Raw genomic sequence first — 25641 nt, forward strand, 5'->3', positions numbered from 1 at the left:
AACGACCAGAAGAAGACGGCTTGATTAGGACCTGATGCCAACAGCTTCCCTCTCTGCAGCTGGTCGAAAGGACCTGGTGGTCTTCTTGCCTATCGATATAACAGCAAAGGAAAGGCAAGATCCTAGTTCATATAGGCGCTTCCTACTCCCGTGTAGGGCTGGAACAATCTCCGACATCGCAGCCATTGCGCTAACTTGACGTCTTGCTTCCTAATGATGGGTTGGAAGGAACGTTTTAGCCCGCAGATACGAAATGCTCCGAACCATGAACGAAACCCGTTTCGGTTTGATAAGGGACGACATGGTCTTTCTGTTCGTAATTGCCATCGGGTCATCACCCAGGGTTTGAGGACCCCCACGGCAGGTCAAGAGCTCCCCACAGGGCGCGCGGAGCTCCAATGCCATTATCCCCGCTCCAGCTATTCGACTATTGATGGCGGGAGACGCAGATCTCCGAATTCAAAAGATAGCCATGCCGCGGTGGTTGCGACTGTTTGCCTGGAAGAGTATTCCGCTGCGACGCTCTCATTGGTCCGCCAGACCCTTGATCGCGTCCTTATCAGCGAGACATGTCACGTGATGTACTGTATCTCTTTGCCGCGCGTGCTGATTGGCGCCCCAAGCCCAAGGCCAGAGATAAGAGATAACCGCCGCCCTCGCGCCGTGGAAACAGTGACCAAATCTTTTCTGACAATTGAGCCTCGCCTCGAGTCCGATGGACAGGGATATCTCGGGCTCCTAGGTTGAATGGCGACCCGAATCTCTGTGGGTCGCCCCGGGATTAATACTGGCAGAAGCCCAAGATAGCAGGTCAATACTCCGGAGTAGTCCGTACTCTGCAGTGATAAACGACGACGTTCTTGTTGGTTAACCCCACGACTCATATATTCTAGCTTTGGTCATCATGGTGATCCCGGGAGTTCTCTTAATCGATCCTGGAAGGAAGTCTGCTCAGCGCTCGTGGGTCCAAGTTCCAAGAAGCTGGATCCGTCGATCTACAGATCGTCGGGCTGACTGAGTGTCTTATACGGAGTTACTCAGGTCCCTGACAGTGTAATTGTCGGCCGAGTTCACATCTGACCTTCTGCGGGCCAGGCTTGCTGTGTCCACATCACATTAATGTCATCATATGCAGGATTCCAGGTTGGAAGGCGGGGGCGGCAGTGAAGGACCAAACATGAGTACTGTAGAATCTCAGAGATAAGACCGTCCATGGTTCTTGGAGCAATGGTTTCTTACCAAGGTAGCCCTTCCAGAGAACATTATGTGGTTAACAACATGATTATCAAGATGGTCTTGATCGAACCTTGAATCAGTTCAAGAGGCAAGACTCACAAACGAATCCGCAAGGGAGACACCTGTGTGATGAATATTGCTCAGTTGCCTGTTCCTATCAGACACACATGGAACAAGCGAGAATTGGTGTGATGATAATATGCTTCTTGTTTACCGGCCGTTTGAATATTGTGGTGGTAATTAATATAATACACCTCTGTTGCACATCTTCACTACTGCAGCAATAACAAGCAACACAAAAAAAAGAAACCGACAACCATATAGGAAAATTCGATCGGGACACCCATCCAGCCAATATTCTGCATTTCCAAGGTTTCGCATTGATTTAGGATTAAGCGGTACACGAGAGGGTATAGGAGGTACGTAGAGAAGACGAGGTGTTTATCGCCTCCGACAAAGCCAGACATGATTTTCGAGATATGCGAGTTCTAACGATGTGGAGTGATATGAGCCAAGAGGGAATTAACATCTCTCTTGGTGATGTCAAGTCCGCGACAGTAGATTCTCAATAAATCACAACCAACCACTGCAGGATCGGTTGATAAAGCAGGCCGCGCCTATGAAGAGAACTTGCGGGTAATCTTGGCGATAACTGTACAACAAAATACATTAGTCTTCACAGCTCTCTCGACCTCATCCATCATCTCCAATCCGTAAATGCCTCACTTACCGTGCAAGCCGACGACGGAGAAGATGAAGCCCAGACTCAGCACCAGGACCACCACCGGGTCGACCCTCAGGCCAGGGCTCTCGTCAGTGTAAAGTTTGAGCATAGTGCCCGAGGAGCCACCGGCACCCGCAGCGCGAGTTGAAGACGGTCGCGCATTGCGCAAGGATTCCTTGTGGTCTGCAGCAGCGCGGCGACGCAGGGCAGTTCGTGGACCGCCAGGAGGCGTTGGCGACGAAGGACGGCTCAGGGAAGACCCAGAAGCGCCAGAAGCTCCAGCTCCAGAACTAGGGGATTTGGTCTCGGGTCCGGACTCAGCGCCGGAGGTCAGGGGAGAAGACGCACGCGGTGATGCCTAATCACAGGTTGAATCAAGTTAATGGCCAATATCCATACGACGAATTATTCGACTGAAAGACGACGATTCAAGCTCTTGTCGCCCAGGGACCTTCGCAGGCGACCGTATCTGCTGCAGTAGACCCAACTCACCATTGTGACAGAAACGCAATGAAACTCAGAAAATCGAAAGGAGCGACAGCAAAATTGAAAATCGCAAAAGCTTTTAATAAAATTAAAAGAGGTGAAGACGAAGAAGATGGAGGAAATAGCTGGGGTGGAGGTCGAAACTGCGGAGGAGAGGTTCGAGGAAGTCGCCAAAAAGGCCACGGGTCACGCTTCCCGGATTCTCTAGTATCTCATGGATCGGGTTCCAGCCGCTAACCAATATAACGCGGGAACCCCAGATCGCCCCTTAGACATAAATTATGGCTCAACTACAATGAAGCTCTGCTGCACTAGAGTAGATATACTTCAAAAATGGAAGGTTAATGAATTGTACATTTGTTTTTTTAATAATTAAGTTATTCTCACATCTGAACCTACTGACAGGCTGGAAATTAGGCCAAATCTGGATGACGCCAGAGTACATGTGTCACTACATACACTCCAGACTCAAGGAAGGTCATTAGGGGGGAGAAAAAGAAATAAAAAACGAGACTGACAAGAATTCCAGGGTAATGTAAGAAGCGTCTCCTGATCAACGCCGTGGAACACCGTCAAAAGAAACCAATAATCGACGGACAAATCTCGTCGCAACAATGGTGACAGATGCAGACGTAACAAAACAATGTCATCAAGAAGGAGGGAATATGGAAAATGGTGGTATCATGGAGGACTTAATCCCAGCACGTCTTAAATTGGTGACTCAGTCGCCAAGATGGAGGGATTCTATCTGCAAATATTCAGGGGTATATGTACGGTGTAATTTTGTTGTCCAATGGTGGATCTTTTGAACAAAAAAACAAACAGGATCCTGCCGCCCTAATCGATCATCATACGGGTCGGCATTCCACCGGGCATCTTGGAGCTAAGCTCGGTGGACTTCTCCCCATCCGGGGTCCTCTTCTTGCAGATGTGAGGCTTAAGGCCCCTGTGGAAATTGTGTGTGCACATGCAGGCATTTATGATGGTCATGACGATGAGAATGAGAGTGATCACAGCGAAGAAGGTCAGAGACCGGCGGGCAGGGAGATATTCGTAGAATTTCGAAGGCTGGTACATCCGTACGAGCTTGAAGAGGAAGTAGGCCATGGCACCGAAATAGAGAAGCTGAAAGATGTGAGTATTTTCCAGTGGAAGTAGGGGAAAAGGGAATACAGGGATCGACGTACAATGATGATGATCATGCCGAATGTATTCTCACGTCGAGTGAAGATAGCCGCGAAGACCAGAATGATGATGGTCACGGGAATAGCAGCAAGAGTCAAGGCAAACTCGACGTCCGTCTTCCCTGTCACGATGACCACGAATTGAACCGTAAATCCAAGGAAGAAGAAGAAATCGAATTTCAAAAGGGCGATGTAGATCTGGTATTGTCAAGTCAGAGACATGGGAACATGAAATTCTGAAAGTGGGAAGATGGAGAACAAACCTGGTACGTGAGGTACCGCCGTTTCATGCGCAGATCGGCGCTGATGTGCTTGTAAATCGTCCAGGCAAACTCATCATACAACTTCCAGGCCGCAAAGATCATGAGAACAGAACCCAAGGCCAGAATGCAGGGAATCGCGATCAAAAATGGTTTGGTCTGCCGCCAGATATCCTTGTTGATCGCATCGTTGACCATTAGAACCTCCACAGCATCCTGGATTTGCTCAATCTGCACGGCGCCATAGATCAGCAGGCCAATGTTGCAGATGCAGATCCCGATGACCTGGATGGTGTTCTTCAGCCGTAGAGCATCGTAAACCAAGACCAGCTCGTATATGAAGCCGAAGATGTAAAGCGAGAGGAAGGTGGGGATGGTTTTGGACGAGCTGACGTTGTCTGCGATCGGGTTGAGCTGGATCTGGAAGTTGGCGAAAACATAACTATCCCCACAGTCAGCAGACTGCCGCACTCGACTCAATAAACCAACGGAGAGAACTCACGATTCCAGAGTCAGGATGACAGCAGACTGGATGGCCGAGATGATCACGAAGAACCAGGACCACCGTGAATTCGGGATATACATCTTGCGTGGTTTCGACGACACAGGCGTATAGCCTTCCCTTGACCGAAAGGCACCGGCAGAAGGTCGAAAGGCAGGGTCAAAAGACCCCCCCAAAAGAGAGGACCGAGACTGTGAGGAGTAAATTTTGGCGAATTTGCTCCGTTACGGAGCTATACCCGGGGGCGGCACAAGAGGCAATGATGACGGCGTACCCACCAGATATCTGGTGGGATAGGCACGAGGGTGCAGTATCGTAAAGAGCGGAGGGCGGTCTCGAGCTTCTGAAGGCGACTTCAAGACAAGAAATTCACGATGTTGTAAGTAGACCTCTGTTGACCTGGACGAACCGGTGACCTCCCGAGAGTCCTAAGAACGACGCTGGTTTCTCCCCGTAACAACCAGAACTGACAGCACCCTGCACAAGACTGGCTGACACTAAGCGATGATAACGTCTGGTAGATAAGAGACGCAGAGGCGGTGGTGCTGGCGTTGATCACGGTGGATGGGACAGGTGACCTCAGGCCAGCGGGGAAGAAATTTGAGAGGACCTAATCTTGGGGGCCAGTGTTTGGAAGCGGGCTTCCTTGGATGGAAAAACGAACGAATCACGTCTGTCTCACGAGGAGGCAGACCATGGAGATGGCATCTGTCAAGATGGAAGCGGGTTTCGATGGATGAGATCAAACAGGAGACGGAAGACAAAAACGAGAGACGACGGTAGGTTTGAGGATCACAAGGCTGCGCAATCGACCCGACCGGGCTGACAGGCTTGGTTGGAACTTGGGGGGGTCCGGGGGTGCTCTGGCCGGGCGCGAGCGACACTGGGCGATATTATTATTGTCACCGTTACCTTACAGGCTTCCCCCGAGGCTTGTTCCTCGTATTACGATCTCCTGAGTCCAGGCATTCGTGGATCCCACACTCTAGGCTGTTCACCACTGGTTATTTTTGACTGCTGCGACGGCCTACAGACCAACAGCCATGGATTACGGATTGTGCTGGCCAACGTACGGTCCTGGGCTCGGCTGTCCCGCGGGTGTTCTCCATACTCGGGGGCAGGTAATAATACGGCCAACTCTGGCCCGCGGTATTATTGCTCCCTTTTCGCGTTAGGAGGCTGCTGTGATTTGCGACGTCGTTGCTGTCTTCTCCAGCAGCGTGGTGGCCAGTGGGGCGCTGGACGCACTAGGCTTGGGTCAGGCACGCCAGACGGTTAAAATCCAAAGAAAATTCTTGACGGCGGCCACCCAAACAGTGCGGACGCGTGCCAAGAGTCGATTGGTACGAGGATGTTTCAGGCTCCAAACGGCAGCCAGCAGTTTGTGGCAAGATGTCTGCTGTCGGCTGACCGGGAGCTATGCTGCCCGCTGCATATGGCAGCCATGATCCCAGGCTCGCAGCTGTTCCTTATGCGCAGTGATAGGGCAGTACAGAGGACAGATTGTTTGGTCGACGCGCAGGTACGGGGGGTGCAGGGCATGCAGCGGAGACGAACGATCCGGGAGAACGGTCGGGACTCAGTGTTGCTAATTCTAGCCTCCAGTGGAGTCCTCAGCTGCCAGGAGATTGGTCTCCTCCTGTCATGGATATTAATCATTTTAACCGCAGCCCTCCCGTGAGCATTCGAGAGGTTCTGGCCACCCACCAGAACGCTCTGAACCGTGGTTGACATTCACATCCCGCTAATCCAGAATCCGTCAACAGTGGCTTGTGGCTGTGCGACCGCCTGCTGTGCTATGCCCCGGAGACCGTAGGGCCCTAACCTAGTCCGTGTTGTCCATGTAACTTCCCATCATGCGCTAGGACGTATCAGGTCGGGATCGAGTCCGTCCTGACGTCTTGTGTTCCGTCCGAGAGTTCCTGTTTGACCATAGCTGAGAATGGCTACATCGACTGAGAAGCGGTGAGATGCATCTCTAGAGAATCAACTCACCTCCGCCAAGACGTATCACAAGCGTCAGAAGATGAAAAAGTCATGCAGAATGCTGCCAGTACGGAGTAGGTGATAGTTGGCAATGGAGATCTGTTGTGTAAAGAAACCAGGCAATGGGAGTCGGCTACGGAGTAAATGCCACAATTGTCGTAAAAGCGGTTAATGATATACGGAGTAACATACTCCGTACAGGTTACACGATCGAGCAATGTCCGTCTTCATGGCATTCTATTCACTTAGAATTCGTAGGTCAGACATATTGTATTGGGAAATTGAAAAATTCAATTCTTCAATGTCTATCAAGAACAGGCCCGGAGTTACTCCGCACATAGTAATCAGATGCTGGGGAACTTAGGTCTCGTACCCTCGCCACGTGGAGTCGTGGACAGACATGGCTTGAGTTTCAGCCCTGTTCTCCAGAGTATCTAGCAGCTATTGGACTGTATATCTAGGATTTCCTTATCGCAAGAGCAGTCTCACTGCAGTTTAAACTGAGTCCACGCGCATGGGCCAAGGACAGACGTATCTTGTCGTACACACTCCATACCCCCTGATGCTAAAGCGTACCTACCTGGTAAACAACAATGAGTCAGCAACAAACGACTCTGTGAGCCCCGTGACTCAAAGAGCCCATCTCACCCAATCAGATTTCGTTGTAGCCACGCTTACATAACAGAAGGCGGTGGAACGTGGCAGAAACATCCCACCTCGCAAAAATAAAAGTTCCCTCGAAAATTCCCACATCCTTGCTCCTTTCTCTCTCCAAGCGTCGCCCCCTTCAATGCTGCGTTTCTTTGCTACGAACGACAGAAGAGCTGCTGGTCTCTTAACCAGCAGCTCACGCTGTCTCCCGCTACTGTGTCCCTGACACAGTCGGGAATTATGCAAATGAGAAATTCGGAGGAATCTTCACACCCCAGCAATCCGCCCTTCACCTTCCGTCCCTCTTGTCGGAGGGCGAAGATGGAGGGCCGGTACTGCCCGTGAGGGTCCGGCGCGATAGGTAGCGCCCGCGATTGGCATCAGAAACATCGGGGCGATTCGTCCCTTCGGGGGCGTTTCGGTTTCCCCATGGGAGAGCCGTCGCGAAGATTGTGTGTGCGTGCATGTTCACGCATGCCGCATGACACTTTAGTGCAATACGCAGCATGCCTTCTCCGCCAGACCGCCCATCTTCATAAGGTCTGGAGGACGGTATCATTCGATTCCGATTATTCTGTTGGGGGCGACGCTTCACATCTTTTTCTCTTCTGTGAGTTTGCCACCCAGGCCTTGTGTCCTTTTGTCTGACTGGAAAGAACGTACTCGTTGGGGGATACTGCTAATTCAGAAAAACCTGTCGCCGCGAGATTTGGACTTTTCTCCTGTAGGAGTATACCTAGTTTTCCGGAGTGGACGAACGATAGAATTGACGGATACGGTGCTCTTCGATAATGAGGTGATACCATTCTCGGCTTTACGTTGTGAAGGAATGTATGGGCCTGGTGGTATACTCCATTCTGGAGTCAATTTGGAGTATATTGTGCAGTTATGGCTAGTGAAAATGAAATGCAGTTTTTCTTCCAAAAGATTTCCGTTCTAAAAAGATTATTAGTCAACACGATCTGCTACTTTGGAAGTCAATATAATGCATTTCATGTCATTCGCTAAGAATTCCATTAGTATGCCCATAAAAAGAAATTCTGCGACACCGCCCATCGAAGTTATAATAGAAATTATTTCGTCTGGAAATCCCACCCCTCCAGGCCAGTACACCAAAACCATTTTTTGACTTTAGTGTAAAAATGAACGATAGTAAATCGTCTTAATATCGTCGACCGTACGGTCCTTCCTATTTCACCGACTATCACAACCTTACTCCTCTTCTCCGATCTATAACAAAGACATCATGTCAGTAACGGAAATGCCTGAAACAGAAGAATCATATGACATACCTTCGGAGCGAGGAAGAATCTCAGGTGACCACTGCCCAAGGGGTACTCGACCCGCAGAGGTACCTCCTGGGAGAGGCACAGTTGGACCTTGGTGGACAAACTGGTAGCTTTGCAGAAGTTGACGAGGTATTTGAGAGAGAAAGTAAGAGCCACAGGCTCCGTAAGCTGGATCGTAACATTTTGGTCGGGTTTCTCGACATTCGTGTGCGGGCGGACAGTCACAGAGCCACTGCCAATGTCGCCCTGGCATGAGAACCTGATTCCGTCTTTGGTCGCCTCGATCACAACTGTGGCGGTTCAACCAGAGTCAGTCTGCGCGGCAAGGCTCATTTGTCGCTTGGAGTATACGGACCAGATTCGGACAGAGCATTCAGATCTCTACAGATCCGCTGGAACTCCGCGGACGGCATCTCAACGGTGGCGGAGTACTCAGTCTCTGGGATGGCCAAATGCTCCTGGTCGATATCCATGAGCTTAATGTCGTATTCGCTGATTCGGTCCGTCTCTGAGCTCTCGAACATGAGATTGACCACATCAGGCGAGTCCTCAGCTTTCAAAGTCAAGACATCTTCGTTCTGGGCTGCACGAAGGACCTTGGTCAGGGAGACCAGGTTGATACCCAGAGCGAGGTTACGGTCACAGCGGTATGGAGAGAACCCTTCAGCCTTCAGCATCATCGACACGAGAGCAACATGGGAGTTGTCCATGGCCTGTAGGGCAATCCCCGAGTCGTTGCAATCGAAATTGCAATCCTGCACGAGGTCCTTGATCGCATCGACGATCTGTGATGGAGAGCCATGCCTGTCAGTAAGTTCGCCAACACAGCTGCAATTTAAAGAGGTTGCGTACCTTTTTAAGAAGGGCTGCCTGCTCTAACCGTGCTTCCAACACTATGAACTAAGTTAGAAATGCCCAAAGACGGGGGAATGGTCTTAAGAGTCTTACTCTTGATGTGTATGCACCGGGAAAACGAAGAAAAGAATGACGGAGATCCAGGGAGGATAAAGAAAGAACGGGAAGTCAAAGTATACAATTACCTAGGGAGTTCTGTGCCCAGGTAGAGGAACGTAGTGATTAAGTCTTTGAAATGAAGTTGATTTGAGCAGGAAGAAGGCAATTAACTGTGTGGTCGTGTCAGTCTTGGGGGAGAAGCGACCGAGGGGCGCGTATGGTGGGGAAGCACGCGCTTCGCGTAGCTATGAAACCATCTCGGGCTTAGCGCAGCTTTCACTTTGTCCTCCGCGCATCTAATCCTGCCTCGCGTCTAGGAACTATAACGGCAGCTGGGGAATGCGACCATAGAACCTCTCAGCTGAGTCTGGGACCTTCTACAAGGAATGAGAGGCCTAGATCTTCAGTAGTCACAGTAATTGCTACTACTGTTTTAACATAACAGGCAATCGCCTCCCAATAGGAAGCGTTAAAGATGGACAGTACAATAGCTAAAATATTTCAAATTACTAATATTATAAGAAAAATAATGGCCATTCGTGGGCCTTATAATAATATATAATAATAATACAGCAAAATGAGCTAGAACCACAGTTGCGAATCTCCCAGGAGTAACACGAAGATATACAGCAAGATCAGTGTTCAAGGAATTGGTGCACCCAAGATCAGTCCCGCAACGCCCGCTCCCATATACACACAATATGCTGATAAATATAGACAAACAGAAGATCTTGTATCAGTTGATCGATGCAGATAATATCCGTGGACTTTTCGGTAATTATCGGGTTGACGGATGAACGGCGATATTTCGAGTCCACCCGCGAACGACGCATCAGATGCTCGTAATCCTCGGCGTCTTGTTTGCTCGCGGACGGTGTTTGATGACTGTTTCGAGCTCTCTCAACATGTTGGTATTCGCGTCGGCTCTCTCTCGTGCTGCAGCTTGCCTGGCTCGCTCTTCTTTCATCCGTGCGATGCGCTCCTCCCGAGTCAGCGAACTCCGCTTTCTAGAGGAAGGCATGACGACGGCCTCGAATATCTCTTCCTCATCCACTTCATTATCTGGGTTCACAGGAGGCTGTTCCTCGCCATTCAAGACTTTGAGAGCGGCGCTGGGGCTTCCGTCCACCGCCGTGTCACCGCTGAAAGAAGAGGACAAAGGCGACTTGAAATCACTCGACGCGCGTGACAAACGATCAGATCCTCCCGGTTGCTCGAGGCAGCTCAATAACGCAGACTTGCCGGCCTCCCATTCCTGCAACAATCCTCGAATGTCCGCTCCGATGGACTCGTATTGCGCCATTAGCGTAGCCCCGAGATCTTGTTCATTCCCGGCTCGCTCAAGACTAGCATCCGATTCCTCGCGTAGCACATGCATCTTTGCATGAAGAGCACGAATCCCTTGAGATAGTGAGTTGAGTCTCCGGAATTGTGCGCGGAGAGAATCCCTTCCTGGAGATGCAGATGGCAATGGTGATGGAGGGATAACCTCGCCTGAGAAAATTAGCAACAGCCACAACACAAGGATCAAGGCTCTTACGATCTTGTTCGCTCAAAATATTGGTCATCTTCTTGATGTTATCACCCGTAATGACAGCGAGATCCCGCATTTCTTCGACAGCAGTGCTCCAGGTTGTGATGTCTGAACCACTGCCATCTGCACTAAGAGCCAACAGGCAGCACAAAACGCTCTTCCTCACAGTATAAAGCTTCCCAAAGAGGGTGCGAAGGGCTCGTAATGAGTATTGATCCTCCGTCCCTCGCTCAGCCAATGTGGATTCAGCCTCATAGAGCTCCTCCGTGGATATCTCGTAGATGTCGTAGTATTTCTCCAGATTGGCGGTATCTGCGAGCGAGCGGATGGTCTTCTGCGCTTGAACATATCGTTCCAGAAGAGTAAATAGACATTCAGAGACGGTACGACGTAGCCTCATGCATCGGCGAATCTGCGAAGTACTCTCCTCCAAGCGGCTGATAGGGGGCAAAGGCGTGCTTCTGTTTTAAAAGTCAATCAAGTATTAGACAACAGAAAGGAGGTGGACTGACATTCTATAGCCTCTTGAAACAAGTTCCACTTCTTGAATAAACATCACTGACGCTGATGCAGCTGAATCAAAGCTCTGCGCGTTGCCAATGAAGAAAGACGCTGCTTGGACCGCCTGATGTCTCACAAACTTGAGCCACTGACGTCTTGCGAAGGCGTAGAAGATGGCTCCGATCAGAGGTAACAGAATTAGGAGGACTATTGCTCTTCGTGGGTTGAGCCCTGGCCCGGTCCGCGATCGGCTCCAGTGGATTAGCCAGGCGATCGAGAATGAGGTGGCAGCAGTGACAATGGCCCCCTTTGGGCCAAATGTCGCTGAAAAAGATGGTGGCTCCTTAACCTGTGCGTTCGACAAGACATCGGTGGCGGAGGTGTAAGAGGGGGCATTGTGCTCGTTCAGAAGTTGTGATGCGACGATGACATAACCGAATTGTTCCAAAAACCTCTCGTTGTCGCTTTGTCCGATCCGGGAGCTGACAGCGACCTGCAACAGATTCCGGTCAGAGAAGTCAACCTCGCAAGCATATGCAGCATCCAGTCCCCTACCGAGCATGCATCACGGATCTTGCCCAAAGTACCTCCTCTCCGCAAGGTATTGAGTTCCAACGGTGCTGGTAGTTTCTTCCGGATGCGATCTTGGAATGTAGATGCCCCACGAGGGGCGAAATTCGGGGGAGGACTTGGAGGTTCTTCATCACGATCCTGCTGGGGTGTCCAATCCTGACCACGTTCGCCTTCCCCTATACCGTTCGACAGTATCAGTACCCCTATCTCTGCCAGCACCGTCCCGTATATGTAAGGTACCTTCGAGATAGTCCGCCAGAGGCGAGTCTTTATAAACCAGAGATTCCATCGCCGGCGGGCATGGGTATATCTTCTTTCTGGAGTGCCGAGAGACGTCACTTATTCGCCGTAATGTTGCATAGCAATGAATCGTTGGGAAGCAGGACAAAATGGACGAGGAGAAAGCGACGAGACAATGGCCACAATCAGTCCATTGCTCGTAGAGATTTAGAGAGAGGAAATCGGTGGCTTGGGTCCTGAAGGCAATACCGCGAGTTAGCATTCCACGGTACCTCATGGATCGAGATCGCTCCTCACCAGTCACCCCGGTGCACTAGACGCTGCAATCTAGCTCTCGGGAGACAAGATCCCCGAACGGAGACAGCAAAGATAAAAGAAAGACCCCTTTATTTTTTTCAATCTTATTGAAAATCCGGCTCCAGCGCGCTGCCTTGGGGCTGTCTCGGTTTCATTTGCCTTTGCCTTGTGGTGAGCAATGTAGCCACGTGCGGCAGGCGAATCAACGGCACCGTTAGCCGCCCGCCCCCTTAATCGATCTCAGTTGACCAGGGAGGCACACGACCCTCTGCCGCAAGAGTCAGCAGTCCCTGACTGACTATCGACTCACCACCCGCATGGAAGGTCGCCTTCCTTGCTTTCGATCTGCTGCGTGGTTGCCACATTGGATGGTCACTTGATCGTCTCGACCAATTATTCGGAGATAATTGCAACACTTCTGCAAGATAAGCTTCAGTACTGTTGTAGGCCCTTGCGTCGACGCTTCCTTAACCGCCTTCAACACCTATGTGGTCACAGCGATCCTTGCTCCTGCATGCCAGTATGTCATCCGTCGGTGGGACCTGGAATATGAGCGTTTTTCATAGGGCACCAGTGAGATGGTAACGGGGTCTGGATATCCTGTCAGGATTGGAAGATATACAACATTAAACAGTGTCAAGATCGCCTCTTTATATGGCAGTGAAAAGTCGGTGTGATCTGATCTGGCAAGACAACGCCAAGTTCCAGTGCTGATCAATGCAGAATCTACCATTATCTGTAAAGTGTGACTGACGCTTTATGAGACTTATAGACAGTCTTTGGCCTGGCTAAGACTTCAAGGCCATCCACTTCTCAGCGCTAGATCTCTGTAGATCAACTACAATTTGTTCTCCCAGAATACTTCAAGCGTTGAACAACTACGCCATTGAGAGATACTCCGTAGTCTCTGATTGGGAGGAAGTTATCTACTTAATTTCCCTTAATGCCTGGGGCTTCTAGGAGGTGGACTTGTTCATGGTGAACAAACACCACATGGAACAGTACCTAATCCATTGGCAGGCTCCTGTATCCGGTGTTTGAAGCGCGCCAAAGCTGAGAACGATGAGATATTATCCTCCGACCTGATGGATTTGGCCATGATCCTTGTTTCCAGGGACAGTTTAGCTGGTCTGTCCGCGGTGCAGCGGGGCGAAGGGCGCCCCAGACGCGTTGCGCTGGCAACGGCCTGGAAGTAAACAGTGCTCGTCCCACGCTCTGACATTATTATCGTTATCACACGCAACTTCAGACTGCAAAACAGGCTTAAAATAGCATCTGTGCTTGACAGATTGGAATCCAGAGGCTATTTCAAGACCTGTATAGCAGCGTGCTTTTTTTATCCTGGTCGATTTTATTACTCTACGAGAAGACCGTGCTGGGAAGAATTGTCCCCTCTATGAGCTTCTCTTTGGGTTTGATGGAGCACTAAGGCAACCAGTTGAGGATCACACTGTTCAGGCAAGATCATGAACCGAATTTACGAAGTCGAGAGTCCGTGTCCGCCAGACCCAAGATTTTCAAAATCCGGACGAAGCAGCGACGATAATCACGCTTTAGCAGATCTGTGGGATACCAGTTTCGATGATTTCGAAGACACAGCCGCGGTGGAGTTCACAACCGAAATACGCGCTCCCTTGCTCACAGCAACGAAACCTCGACGTGTCAGGAAAGGGACTTCGTTCCAAATCCATGAAGATGGAAAGCCTGACGTTGCACCGACGGCGGATGCAAATCCAAGACTAAACAACGGAGTAAAGAGAAAGAAATTAGATGGAAAATCAACAATGCTTGCTCAGCCGGCTCAGCGATTTCAGCGTCCGAGAGTCAGCTTTGCTGTGAAATCGCCTCATGAAGTACCCACAAAAGACCGACGGTCCAGCTCCAGATCGGAGCAGGAGAGTATCACGACCAGGGATGAAAATAACTCGTCGATAATACAAGAGAAAGAGTTGAAAGCTAAGGAGTCGAAGGAGGACAACTTGAAGAAAGATGTCCGCCGCCGAACGATATACATTCCCTCGGAGGATACGACTATGCCTACTGTTTTCATGAGCCTTTTCAGTCCTTTGAAATCCCAAGATCCAAACACGATCAATACCTCTGGTTCAGACGAAACTGTACCGATAAACAGTCTCGAGGCCCGTATCGCGGCAAAGCGACAAGCAAGAACATCCCTCGCGGCCGCACCACGACGAGCGCCGCTACAGCAGAAACCCAAGGTTACTCAAGAAACAACGCTAAGTCGAGATGTCGTTGGCAAGAATGGAGGGAAGGAAAATATACCACCTGGCTATCTTCTGACCAGTGACAAGGGCAAAGAGGATAAAGATACCTTCCCGGTTTTCGAGGTTCCGGCGAAGAACATTTCGAAAACGAGCGTGCCAAAGAATGTGTCAAAGGACAAAGTTGCTCTCGCGAGTCGCAAAAATCTCCTTACAGTGCCTGAGAATAAAAAGACTGTGTCTAAGGCCATCGGTCAGAAATCGTTAGAGATGATGATGTCAAGTGTCAATTCTAAAAGTGCAAGTTCGACATCATTAAAGGATGCGAAAAAGAGCACTGTGAAGCCCAAGGTGGTTTCCAAGGATGTCTCTCGCAATTCCAGAAGCTCAAATTCAAATGCGGGAAATGCTCCTACCAAACTTTCTGTTCCCAAGATCCCCAGCGTGAATATCGATCAGAAGTATCCTTTACTTACTGATGATATCTCAAACCCGATCATGTACGAAGACAATTGGCTTTCTCACCAGGAAGTTGTCATCACCCAGTTGGTCAACGGTCTCTTCGACTCCGCTTGTGGCAAGTTGGATTCCAGAGATCCGGAGGTTCTCAGACATGAGCTACTTGGAATTTATCAAGACAATTCGTTTGTTTTACTCTACAAGCGACTGCATGCATCTCTTTTATACGGTGCTCTGGCGGTCCCCAAAGATGTGCTCGCTCGAGGAAACAGACTCGGTGAAGACCTTGGCATGAAACGCACTTTCTTGAACTTCTGGGTGGAAACATATGACCTACACGCCCTGAGGGCTGCGGCAGAAACAGTGATAGGCCGCAGGATATCCAATCCTTTGCGGTTATCGAACGATGGCCGTGTGTCGCCAGATCAACAACTCAGACAACAGAAGACGCTTAAACGGGCGCTGGAGGCATTTTTAGACATTTTTCTTATCCGCAATGAGGATAGGGAGCGCGGGACAACCGAAGAGACTAGCGTTGCTGGTTGGGGATATCGACGGACAATCCTTCGAAGTATTTTGATGATTGTCCTCCTTGACAAAGGCCGCCTCTCTCCTCAAAGCTCACTACCACGGTGCCTTTTTGTTCCTTCGTCGCGGTACAAGTCATCCACCGCGGCTCTTCAAGCCCTGGGCAATCAGCTGCTCCCTTCTGTTGGAGATATTACGCGACCCCTGGGTCATCTAGATTGTCAAGTCTCCTACAAGCAGCATCCGCTGCAGGAGTATGAATTCCAGATCAATAACCTCGCCGTGGATTTGCGTGACGGTGTGCTGCTTACCAGACTGGTAGAATTATTGCTTTACCCTTCCACTTCGTGCTTTCAGTCCGGTCAAGACGATTCGGATGCATCAAACACTTTGACCATGCCTACGGGGGAGGTTCTTCCTCTGAAACGGGAAGAAACTGATTGGCCACTGTCACAGCACTTGAAATTCCCTTGTTCAGGCCGGGCCACCAAGCTCTTCAATGTCCAGATCGCGTTGAGTGCGTTGCGTGGAGTCCAGGGCATCGGAATCATTGCCCAGGATGTCCGTCCCGAAGACATTGTAGATGGATACCGTGAAAAGACCATTGCCTTGTTATGGGGTCTAGTTGGGAAATGGGGTCTTGCAGGACTCGTAGACTGGGATGACGTGAGAAAGGAGATCGCGCGGCTTCAACGAAAGATTTCATCTCGATCCAACGACTCCTGCTATGAAGGAGAATTCTCTGAAGATGAAGATAGTCAAGAGGATGAGGACGGGCCGCACGCATTCTTGCTCAAAAAATGGGCATCTGCCCTCGCTCAACTGAAAGGTCTACGTCTTGAGAACTTCACCACCAGTTTCACGGATGGCAAGATCTTCGAGAGCATTATAGAAGAATACGAACCTTACATTATCGGATCGGGAGCTTCAAGACGAGGAGAACGGACAGAAACAGCGTCAAGTGGGCAATCTCAAACATGTATTGCCTTGGAGGCGCGCCTGCGGGCGTTGGGGTGCAGCTCACAATTTGGTAAGTCTGATGGCCTAGTACATGCAAGCCTGTGTCGGAAGAATGAGCTGACCGTAATCGACAGCATCTCTCGTTTCTCCTTCCAAATCGGCATCTCGAATCTTCGATCGTGATTTCATCCTTGGTGCTCTCGCCTTTCTCTGCTCTCGTCTTCTCTCCGCCTCGAAGCGCACTCGAGCAGCCCTCATTCTGCAGTCAGCATGGCGACGAACATTGGCGCTTCGAACTCTGCGTCACCGTATCCTCGCAAAGAAGGTTGCCACAGAGTGTGCGGCTGTGGTCCATACAAGGGATCGTATCTTGTGGGCTAAAGAAGTGATCGTGAATTGGTGGAGAGAGCAGAAGGCAAGGAGAAGCAAAGCTGCGAACAGTTCCCGAAGAAACCAGACCGGAAAGAATGGGATTCCAAAGTCGAAAGTTGAATGTCCGGCAAGACAACCACGGACACAGACAAAGCAATATGGTGGCAGCGGCGATGTCATTCGAAAGCAGAAGCAGAGAAAAGGAGTCACCTTTCATTCTGCTGCAGAAAACACTGACGCGACTTGCAGAAATGACGATCTTTGGCTCTCACTGTGAGACTTGCATATGCAGTGAAGAGATCGTTTACCCCTGAAGTCGAATCAATTGGTTCTCCTTTTTGGACGATCAATTCTTTCGCTTCCCTTCGTTTATTTTCCTTCTTGTAATTTCTTTTGGGAGATCCGGATCTGGACATGCATGTGTAGGAGTAACTGGTTGGCGTTGTTGGCATTGTTGGCATTGGATGGTTCGGGACAATCATTGCATTATTGATTATTGTTGAGTATTGGGCATTAGGGTTGTTTGTGTATGCATAGGATTCCCTTACGAGACTCAGGGAACGTCATCTCGTTCGCTGTCTGTACTTTACCTTCTGTTATATGTTTCCTCGATCAAAATATATTAATTGATCGGTTAAGCACAGCACCACTATACTTTTGCCACGTTTCAACTTGTTCCAAACAAGTCCAGAATTTTCTCTAAAATCGCCCAGCAGAGTCATGATGAACGATTTCTCCCAGAAGATAAAATTTCCCCGGCTAGAATGAACACCGGCGATTGCATCCATGTCACGCGGGGGCTCCCCGCTTCACGATAAAGCAACTAACACGTCAGTCAATTAATCAGTAGCTTAGATCAACTGGGTTAGCTCTCGCCAAGCGAACAAGCTCCAGATCAATCATCGCACAAACGTGCAGCTATTTTTTTTCTTCTCTTGGGTGGTCGAAGCCTTTATTTCTGTCGTTGTCAGCTCGAATGGCTGCATTGAAACGGGACATAGATTGAATGGACATACTTCCCCGTACAGCCTTGGCGACAGATTCAATCAAAGATGTCATCAATTCGTGATGCCACCGGCCCATCTACTACTGCTACTTCTGTCATTGAGCTCCAGAGCCCTTTGCGGTCCGAGAGACAGTATTCAATTGGCAATAATCACAATAATGAGGAGGATCATGATGAGACTGGCCAGACATTCGATTCTCCTGAAGAACCGCCGACGGGAGCAGTCGTCCATGCTCTGGAGAAATGGAATGCCCCATCTCGCAATATTCCTCGAACGTTGGCGACCTTTTGGAGTTTTCTTATCATGGGAGCTAACGATGCTGCTTACGGGGTGCGCTCATCAGTCTTCTTCGACACAGCCGTCTAACTAACAGTCTTCAGGCCTTGATACCATATGTACTGTACTAGTTCTGCACCCTTTGAGCCCAGCAAACAGGGACCCTGACAGTGACGACTATGACAGCTCGAATCATACTACAACCTCAGCTACACGGTCGTATCGCTAGTCTTCCTGTCGCCGCTGGTCGGCTACGCGTCTGCAGCGCTGCTCAACAATGTCATCCATATGCATTTCGGCCAACGGGGCATCGCCTGGCTGAGTCCCGGATTTCACGTCGTCTCGTACATCATCAACGCCGTCCACCCACCTTACCCTGTCCTGGTGGTCTCGTTCATCTTCGCTGGCATCGGCAACGGACTGGCCGATTCGGCGTGGAATGCCTGGATTGCCAATCTCGCCAATGCGAACGAGCTCCTGGGGTTTCTGCACGGGTTTTACGGCGTGGGAGCGACGTTGAGTCCGCTCGTCGCGACGGCACTGATCACGAAGGCAGATTTGCCTTGGTATTCTTTCTACTATATTATGGCACGTATATAGCTTTTCTTTTCCTCTCCCTTGGGCTAGTGGTAGCTCGAATTTTGAAAATTTTCTCTTCGAAGTTCATACAGGTCGGGAATAAATGGCATAATACTGACATTTCTCAGATCGGCGGCTCTGCCATCGAGCTGGGTGCTTCAATAGCATCGTTCTGGAAGGCGAACGGCCTTGAGTTCCGGACAAACAACGCTCGAAGCGCGGATCGCAATAAAGAGAGCCACATGAAGGAGGCGCTCTTCTCCCGAGCAGCCTCCCGAGTCACCTGGCTCTGTGCCGCATTTCTTCTGGGATACGTCGGTGTCGAGGTCGCCCTGGGCGGGTGGATTGTGACGTTTATGATCCGAGTGCGCGAGGGCGCACCCTTTGCCAGTGGTATAACGGCGACTGGGTTCTGGGTAGGCGTGACGGTCGGACGGGTTGTCCTGGGGTTTATCACACCTAGGATTGGCGAAAGGCTTGCCATTGCAGTGAGTCAGATTCCTCGTAGCAACGACCGGTCGTCTTGAGGATACGAAGTAGCTGATATCATCTCAGATCTACCTCCCTCTCGCCATGGCCCTCGAGCTCATCTTCTGGCTGGTGCCTCAGTTCTACGTCTCCGCCGTCGCCATCGCCCTGCAGGGCTTCTTCCTCGGGCCCATGTTCCCTGCGGCGGTGGTCGCCGCGACCAAGCTGCTTCCGAGACATCTTCATGTCTCGTCGATCGGGTTTGCTGCAGCCTTGGGCGGGGCGGGCGCAGCGGTGTTCCCTTTTGCCGTGGGGGCCCTCGCCCAGGCGAAGGGGGTGCAGGTCCTGCAGCCTTTTATCTTGGCTCTGCTGGGAGCCATTCTGTGTGTGTGGTTGGGGCTGCCACGTATGTTGAAGGGTCGTAATTCGGAGTGAAGGGGGCCAGAATCAGAGTGTGAACGTGCCCAAGAATGTAACATTACCCTACCGGATGGAGGGGATAAAAAAGCGATATTATCCTTGATATCCACACTCTCCACGAAGCAGTAAGTATTATTTAAGAACTATAGTATAATCTGGACTGTAACTATCCATTAACTAGATATGAGCAACAATTCAACAAGTATATTTCACCGGGATAACTTACAAGTTAACTCCCAGCACATCTCACCTCATCTGCCTGCCTGCCTGCCTGTCTGTCTGTTTGTTGTCTGCGATGATCAAAATCTTGGCCCTGACCGTAGCGAAGCGCCAAGTAAAATAATTCAAATAATTCAGGTGGTATCTGTATCTGTATGTACTACTTTGCCCAGCCCCCAAATATGTACTGCACATACGTAGCCAACTAACCATTCGAAGAACTTCATAATTATAGAAAAAAAATACAAGAATGAACTGAATACCCAAAATTAGGTATGTATGTTATCGAGATATATTTATTGTCTTGGCCCTGGCCTGGCCTGGCTTGGCTTCTTGGCCCTGACTTGGCCTGTCTCTCTTCTCTTTGTTTGGAAACTTGAAAACTTGGCCTGATGGTACGCAAAGCAAGGGAGTCAGGTCAGTCACTGCCACGGCCACTGCCTCCCCCTGCCAAGTCTACATAGTCAATTCAATTCAGTTCAGTTCAATTCAGTTCCATTCAGCGTCACATTAATGAGTTACACGGGATAGGTATGTATAGGCAATTCTTGGCATCAATAATACGGGAGTGTACGGAGCACATACAGTTGAATAGAGGAGTGGAATAAGTAGGAGAAGAGCACGAGGACTTCTTGTCTACGTCACCTTTTTTTCGCCTTTGCCTGTTGTATTTATAGAATATATTATTGACTATTATTAGGAATCGTATGTAATGCGCGTGAACAACGCGAGACCAGATGACTAGGTGTATTTATATTTTTTGTTCGAGCAATACACCACACTGATACCAGACCAATTATTATACAGAAAGTAAACAACATTAATAATACTCACTCTCTCAGTGTAGATATTTGTAGAAATGAACAGAACCTATTTACGTCAAAAAATAAATAATAAATCAAGTCCCTGTCATATGATTACTGTTGCCTTCTTGCAGGTTGCCCTGTACTATGTATGTAAACATGTACAGGGGTCAGGGGCAGCTGACTGACGCCGATGACATCATACTGACTGGCAAGCTGCGAAGCCGCTCAACCCTCTTAACCTTGTTCTGTTTCATCCTTGTCTGGGGAATAATTGCAGTAATAATAACATCCATGGATCGACCACGATCATGGATGCTCCTGCAATAATATACCCAGAAGCATAGATACTTTAACAAAAAGGTTTATAAGATCATGCTAGATCGTGGGTACGGCGGCACGGCGCTACTGCACTACTCTCAATGGAAGAGCAACCGGCGAGCGCCGACATCACTGGCTGTTCTATTTTCTTGTCGTCCATATTTCGATGCTAGGTATATGATAGGGTTAAAAAATATGTACTGTAGATATGCAATCACCTAAAACATTCCCCCTTCGCAGGGGCTACAACAACATCTGGATCTCCAAGACGAAGGACCGGATCGTCCTTCTCTTGGACCACCCCATACTTGATCTGCCGCTCTCCAACTGTCTTGAGGAGTGTGTCAAGACTCGCATTGGAGAGGGCCTCATCCCGCATCAGGGACGAGTCAAACGCATTGGCCGTTTCGACAGGACTCATCGACACCGGACGCCCCAGCTGCCACCAGCCGTGAAAGGACACCGCCACCGACCCAATGCCCAGCACCATGATCACAATGGCCCCGATCAGGTACTCGTACTTGGCAACATAGACTAGTGTCTCGATCGTCTCCTCGGCGTCGATCGTCTGGATGTGCACGGGCTTGGCCTGTCCGGCAGCCAGCCCCGTGCGGAGAAACAGCTCGTGCAGCCCCGACAGCACCTTCTCCGTCGGATCGGTGATGTTCATGGCGCACGAATTGGAATTAGACTTGGCCGCATCAATGTAATCCGCAGCCAGTCGCCCGTCGAAGTCTGCGTCCCATTGAGTCACAAAAGGGCCCAACGAGGAGTTATAGCCTAGCACTGACAACTCCAGCGTGATGCTGGAGTTCAGAATGTACTTCGCAGCAGCCGAGATGCCGGCGACGGACCACGGTGCCTAGTATTCTTCAAAGAAAGTGTCTCGCAGGAAGGTGGTGTCATTCACAAAGGGGTAGAAAGGGAAAGTTTGCGGCTCAGGGCTCCGCAGGCTCAGGGAGTGATTGGCGATTGTCACTGGATACTCCACGAGACCAGTGGTGATATTACATCTCCGATGGGTCAATGTCCCCGGGCAGCCCAGGTACTCGGCCCCGTCGGAGAGGTTCTTGATGGCCCTCCCATCGTTTGATGCCATGAATACCACGGGCGCGTATTCAGCCGACCATCCCGAGCCCATCGGCATAGCTGTGTTGAAGTTGGCGTCGGTGGTGGCTGCTGCCAGACTGACCGTGGTCGGGTGGGCGAAGGGCCTCGAATCCACAGAGCTGGCGCGTTGCAGAAGAGGCGCAACCACGAAGCAAAGCGTCACGCCAAGGGTCGCCAGCGAGTTGCGGCTGAAATGGCGCCAGAACCTCAGCGTCGACCAGATGCCCGTCGAGACAGCCCACTGCCGGTGCAGGTCAGCGATCGTCCCACCCTGGAGGGCAGAAATCCACCATGAGAGGGTGGCCGCCTCGCTCTTCGCATAGTGGAGGCTCGCGACGCCGACGGTACTGCAGATGGCTAATACCACGGATGGTGAGAGCGACCACTCGGACTGTGGACGTTCGTTGGAAAGCGCAAGAGTCACCGACGACGCAATGATGGAGGTGAGAGAAGCGAGTAATGCCAGGAGACCGCCCCATGGGAACCTCTGCAGGACTCCAGGTTGCCATGGCGTCGTCGCGGGGGGTGACTTGGAGATGGGGTCGTGAGTAACGCGTGTCCAGCGGTACTTCCTGGCTGACTCTTGCTGAGAGCGGGCATTGTTGCTCGGTTCTTCTCTCGGGAGAAGACATGTCAGGCGGCGGATGCCTTTCTGCATGCTGTTCTCAGTTTATTGTATCTCTCCACGATCACGATGGGCATGTCGCCATAGTAGAAAGTAACAACACAGGTTGCAACACCGGTTGCGGCTATTGGCCCTGATGAACACTGCATCGTTAAGAGCCAGTATGTTATTTTTATCTGTTGGTGTCTGTTGGTCCATTTAGTTGGTGCTTACTCCGGAGTAAGGAGGCTCAGCGTGTTGATAACTTACCAGGTTGCAGTCTGGAATAGTGCCAAGACACGGGAAATCAACCTTATGCAAAAACAGCCAGCAAACATGGGATATTTTCTTCGCGATTAATTATTCCTAATATTTTAATACTATACGAAATCACAAACAGGAATTTCTTTCCTCGACAAAAATTACATAATGGCCTAGTAGTAAGTAAATAAAGCTGTATCTAGGGCGTGAAGGGCCTAAGTCCTTGCGCAACGCTTAGTAGTGGCATTCAGCCAATCAGCATGAGCTCCCCTGTTGGCTTCGTATACCTACCCAGGCTCCGTATCAGCTCCCCTATTAGGTAGGTGAATAAGCGAATTACGTGATTTGCTTTATATGAATCAATCGTATGAGAGGAACAGCAAAATCATATAAGGAATTTCTGCCAAAAACATCAATTTTTGAGATTTCAGGTGAAGCCGTATAATGCTGCTGGTGACTACGCTGCGCTCCGCAAATAATGGAAATGTGGTTTTTGGCCAAAATATACGGAGTACAGACACGTGATATGATTGGTCCAATCCGCTTATTCAGCACCCGTCTGTATCTCTTATGTAAGCATGCCGCAACAAAACTGCCTGCCTGCCTTAGGTATCTATACGCCTATCCTTTCACTATGGGTATCGGGTTTGCACTGGCTCCCTACTACATGCTTCACGTTGGCACCCTATAGGCTTTATATAGGCTTACATTATAGGCATGCAGAGGGCTGAAGGTCCGGAGCATCTATAGGAATTAGTAATCCTAGATGAGCGGAGCGAGTCGTTCGAAGGCTTGTTAGGGAATGATGATTGATTGATTGCATGCATGCATGCATGCTTGCATATATATATGCATGCTGCTGTATATATTCAGCATGGTACATATGCCAAGATATGTCAAAATAATTGTCGCTATAATTATTGTATTTGAATTGAAGATCAAATGCATCCTTCCCAAATGGAGTATGACAATACAGTGTACTTAGTTCCTCCATATGGCTGCCACGCGGACTGCATTGTGCTGTGCTACTTGCCACTGGGACCGTGATGACGATCACCTCCTTAATCAATCACTTGATCGCCCTCCGCGATCCTACGGACCTTGTATGGAGCAATTAGCTCTTCAGATGTTTTCCGGGGAATATTTATCTGTGCGCAGGGATCGTCCTTGACCTTGACCTTGACCTTGACCTTAGTCTGGATAATTGATAGTCGATCGCCTGGGAAGGAGGGTCATGTGGCGGGAATTTGCCCACGAGCACAACGAACTCCTCTGACGGTACAAGCTTGGACGGACGCAGATAACGAGTGTCGATCTCGGGTTTTGCTCAGATAGATACCTACCTACCTAGTAGTAGGTACTATATCCTTGTTTAGTCTGCCTACGAACTGGACGATCCTCTGTCTTCTTAGAATAGACACCCCAGTCTGTGCTCAACACCCCGATCGATGATGTATGTCTATTGCGGGGTGATGTTCTCGTATCGAATCGGACGGAGCAGTGGTGTTGGTTGGCGGCGGACGGAAGTCGCGATGATGGGGGCTCAGCTCGCCTACCTAATGGGGAAGGAACGACTGGTGCAGTAGTGACGACTGATTTTGGACGGTCTTGCCGTCCAGTAGGATTGTTGTTATTGTCATTATTGCCGATATCGAAGGTCAACTCGCAGCTGGTGGCGGAATATCGAAATGGAATTCTCACACCACGCAAATCAAGTCGTAGAGAGAAGATCATGATGATTAAGTCTCTCTTCGTTATCAGGTCATTATTACTGCGTCTTCGCGAGGGCTTCGTTGTTCTGTGGGGATGCCGGATTGGGCGGCTGGACTTACCCCATCGGGGATGCGCCACGAGCGTGTGTCCAGTGCGTGCGCCGACTGGGAGCGAAAAATCCCTCATATACTTGTCAGCCTGCCAGAAACCCGCCGAAGGCAATCTCCACGCCGCCGATGCAGACGGCTCAAAAGGTGAAGATCTAACAAGCCGGCCCCCGTTGCTCGCACGGCACGAGGCACGGCCGTCTCATCGTCGTCCACGTACTACGAGGAGGATTCTCACCCTCTGCCATTCGTGCTGCTGTGGTTGCTTTGCAGCCGTGATCTCAATTATTGATCTTCAGGCCAAGGAACGTCGTTGCATTTTGGCTGGCTTGGCTGCCTCGGTTGTCTCGGATGACGCTGACCGTTGAACCAGCCAGCCAGGAACACGATTTGCTGGGTTGTTTTTCTTTTCTTTGCTTTTTTTTTCTCGTGCGATTCTGTGGTCTTCTTATCCAGGTACTGGATTGCCCAGTGGACCCGTTCCAATCCCCCACCGTCCTGCTGAATCAGTCATGCAGACCGCCCATGCAACCACCAGCTGCTAAATCGGCCTAAAATGGTGCTAATCGGACTTGACCAGTGGTTAATGCACAACATCGCTCGCTGCTGGACCGTGCGCGCCCTCGACAAGGCGCATTGTCCATGATTTTCCATCTAGTCCGGGGCCAACCTGCCCCAGTGGGCAATGTCCAATCCAACGCTGGCCGTGAGGAGCTTCCAAATTGGCAAACAGACAGACCGATCCTTGCCCGTTCTGCGATTAACGTTCTGATCAGTGCAGTGCTGCACGCCATT

The 25641-nt window shown here is 50.2% G+C and overlaps 7 protein-coding genes across 7 annotated transcripts; 3 read left to right on the top strand and 4 right to left on the bottom strand.

Annotated features, from left to right (window-relative positions):
* Positions 1–1853: 1853 nt before the first annotated feature.
* Positions 1854–2455, bottom strand: T310_0894 (Translocon protein Sec61beta; the record flags this gene model as incomplete). Its single annotated transcript, XM_013476187.1, has 3 exons — positions 1854–1888; positions 1967–2318; positions 2453–2455. The coding sequence occupies 3 exons, from the start codon at positions 2453–2455 to the stop codon at positions 1854–1856; spliced, it is 390 nt and encodes a 129-aa protein (XP_013331641.1).
* Positions 2456–3060: 605 nt separating this feature from the next.
* T310_0895 (uncharacterized protein) lies at positions 3061–4199 on the top strand (the record flags this gene model as incomplete). Its single annotated transcript, XM_013476188.1, has 5 exons — positions 3061–3216; positions 3272–3580; positions 3622–3831; positions 3958–4042; positions 4138–4199. The coding sequence occupies 5 exons, from the start codon at positions 3061–3063 to the stop codon at positions 4197–4199; spliced, it is 822 nt and encodes a 273-aa protein (XP_013331642.1).
* A 3119-nt stretch (positions 4200–7318) lies between these two features.
* On the bottom strand, positions 7319–12169 carry T310_0896 (Proliferating cell nuclear antigen; the record flags this gene model as incomplete). The annotated part of the gene is made up of 12 exons (XM_013476189.1): positions 7319–7571; positions 7724–7965; positions 8322–8608; positions 8674–9146; positions 9199–9211; positions 9359–9368; positions 9654–9763; positions 10146–10766; positions 10813–11267; positions 11319–11800; positions 11863–12056; positions 12121–12169. 12 exons carry the CDS (start codon positions 12167–12169, stop codon positions 7319–7321), a joined length of 3189 nt encoding a protein of 1062 aa, XP_013331643.1.
* Positions 12170–13883: 1714 nt separating this feature from the next.
* On the top strand, positions 13884–17235 carry T310_0897 (Calmodulin-binding protein Sha1; the record flags this gene model as incomplete). Its single annotated transcript, XM_013476190.1, has 2 exons — positions 13884–16656; positions 16721–17235. The coding sequence occupies 2 exons, from the start codon at positions 13884–13886 to the stop codon at positions 17233–17235; spliced, it is 3288 nt and encodes a 1095-aa protein (XP_013331644.1).
* A 775-nt stretch (positions 17236–18010) lies between these two features.
* On the top strand, positions 18011–20391 carry T310_0898 (MFS transporter; the record flags this gene model as incomplete). Its single annotated transcript, XM_013476191.1, has 7 exons — positions 18011–18295; positions 18428–18745; positions 18949–19308; positions 19376–19694; positions 19890–20080; positions 20201–20204; positions 20333–20391. The coding sequence occupies 7 exons, from the start codon at positions 18011–18013 to the stop codon at positions 20389–20391; spliced, it is 1536 nt and encodes a 511-aa protein (XP_013331645.1).
* Positions 20392–21265: 874 nt separating this feature from the next.
* Positions 21266–22819, bottom strand: T310_0899 (uncharacterized protein; the record flags this gene model as incomplete). Its single annotated transcript, XM_013476192.1, has 2 exons — positions 21266–21913; positions 21962–22819. 2 exons carry the CDS (start codon positions 22817–22819, stop codon positions 21266–21268), a joined length of 1506 nt encoding a protein of 501 aa, XP_013331646.1.
* A 1268-nt stretch (positions 22820–24087) lies between these two features.
* T310_0900 (uncharacterized protein) lies at positions 24088–24760 on the bottom strand (the record flags this gene model as incomplete). Its single annotated transcript, XM_013476193.1, has 3 exons — positions 24088–24222; positions 24323–24369; positions 24412–24760. 3 exons carry the CDS (start codon positions 24758–24760, stop codon positions 24088–24090), a joined length of 531 nt encoding a protein of 176 aa, XP_013331647.1.
* Positions 24761–25641: the final 881 nt, after the last annotated feature.

The sequence above is a fragment of the Rasamsonia emersonii genome (genome assembly GCF_000968595.1).
Source record: "Rasamsonia emersonii CBS 393.64 chromosome Unknown ctg1118621759968, whole genome shotgun sequence".
In the NCBI taxonomy this organism is placed as follows: Eukaryota; Fungi; Ascomycota; class Eurotiomycetes; order Eurotiales; family Trichocomaceae; genus Rasamsonia; species Rasamsonia emersonii.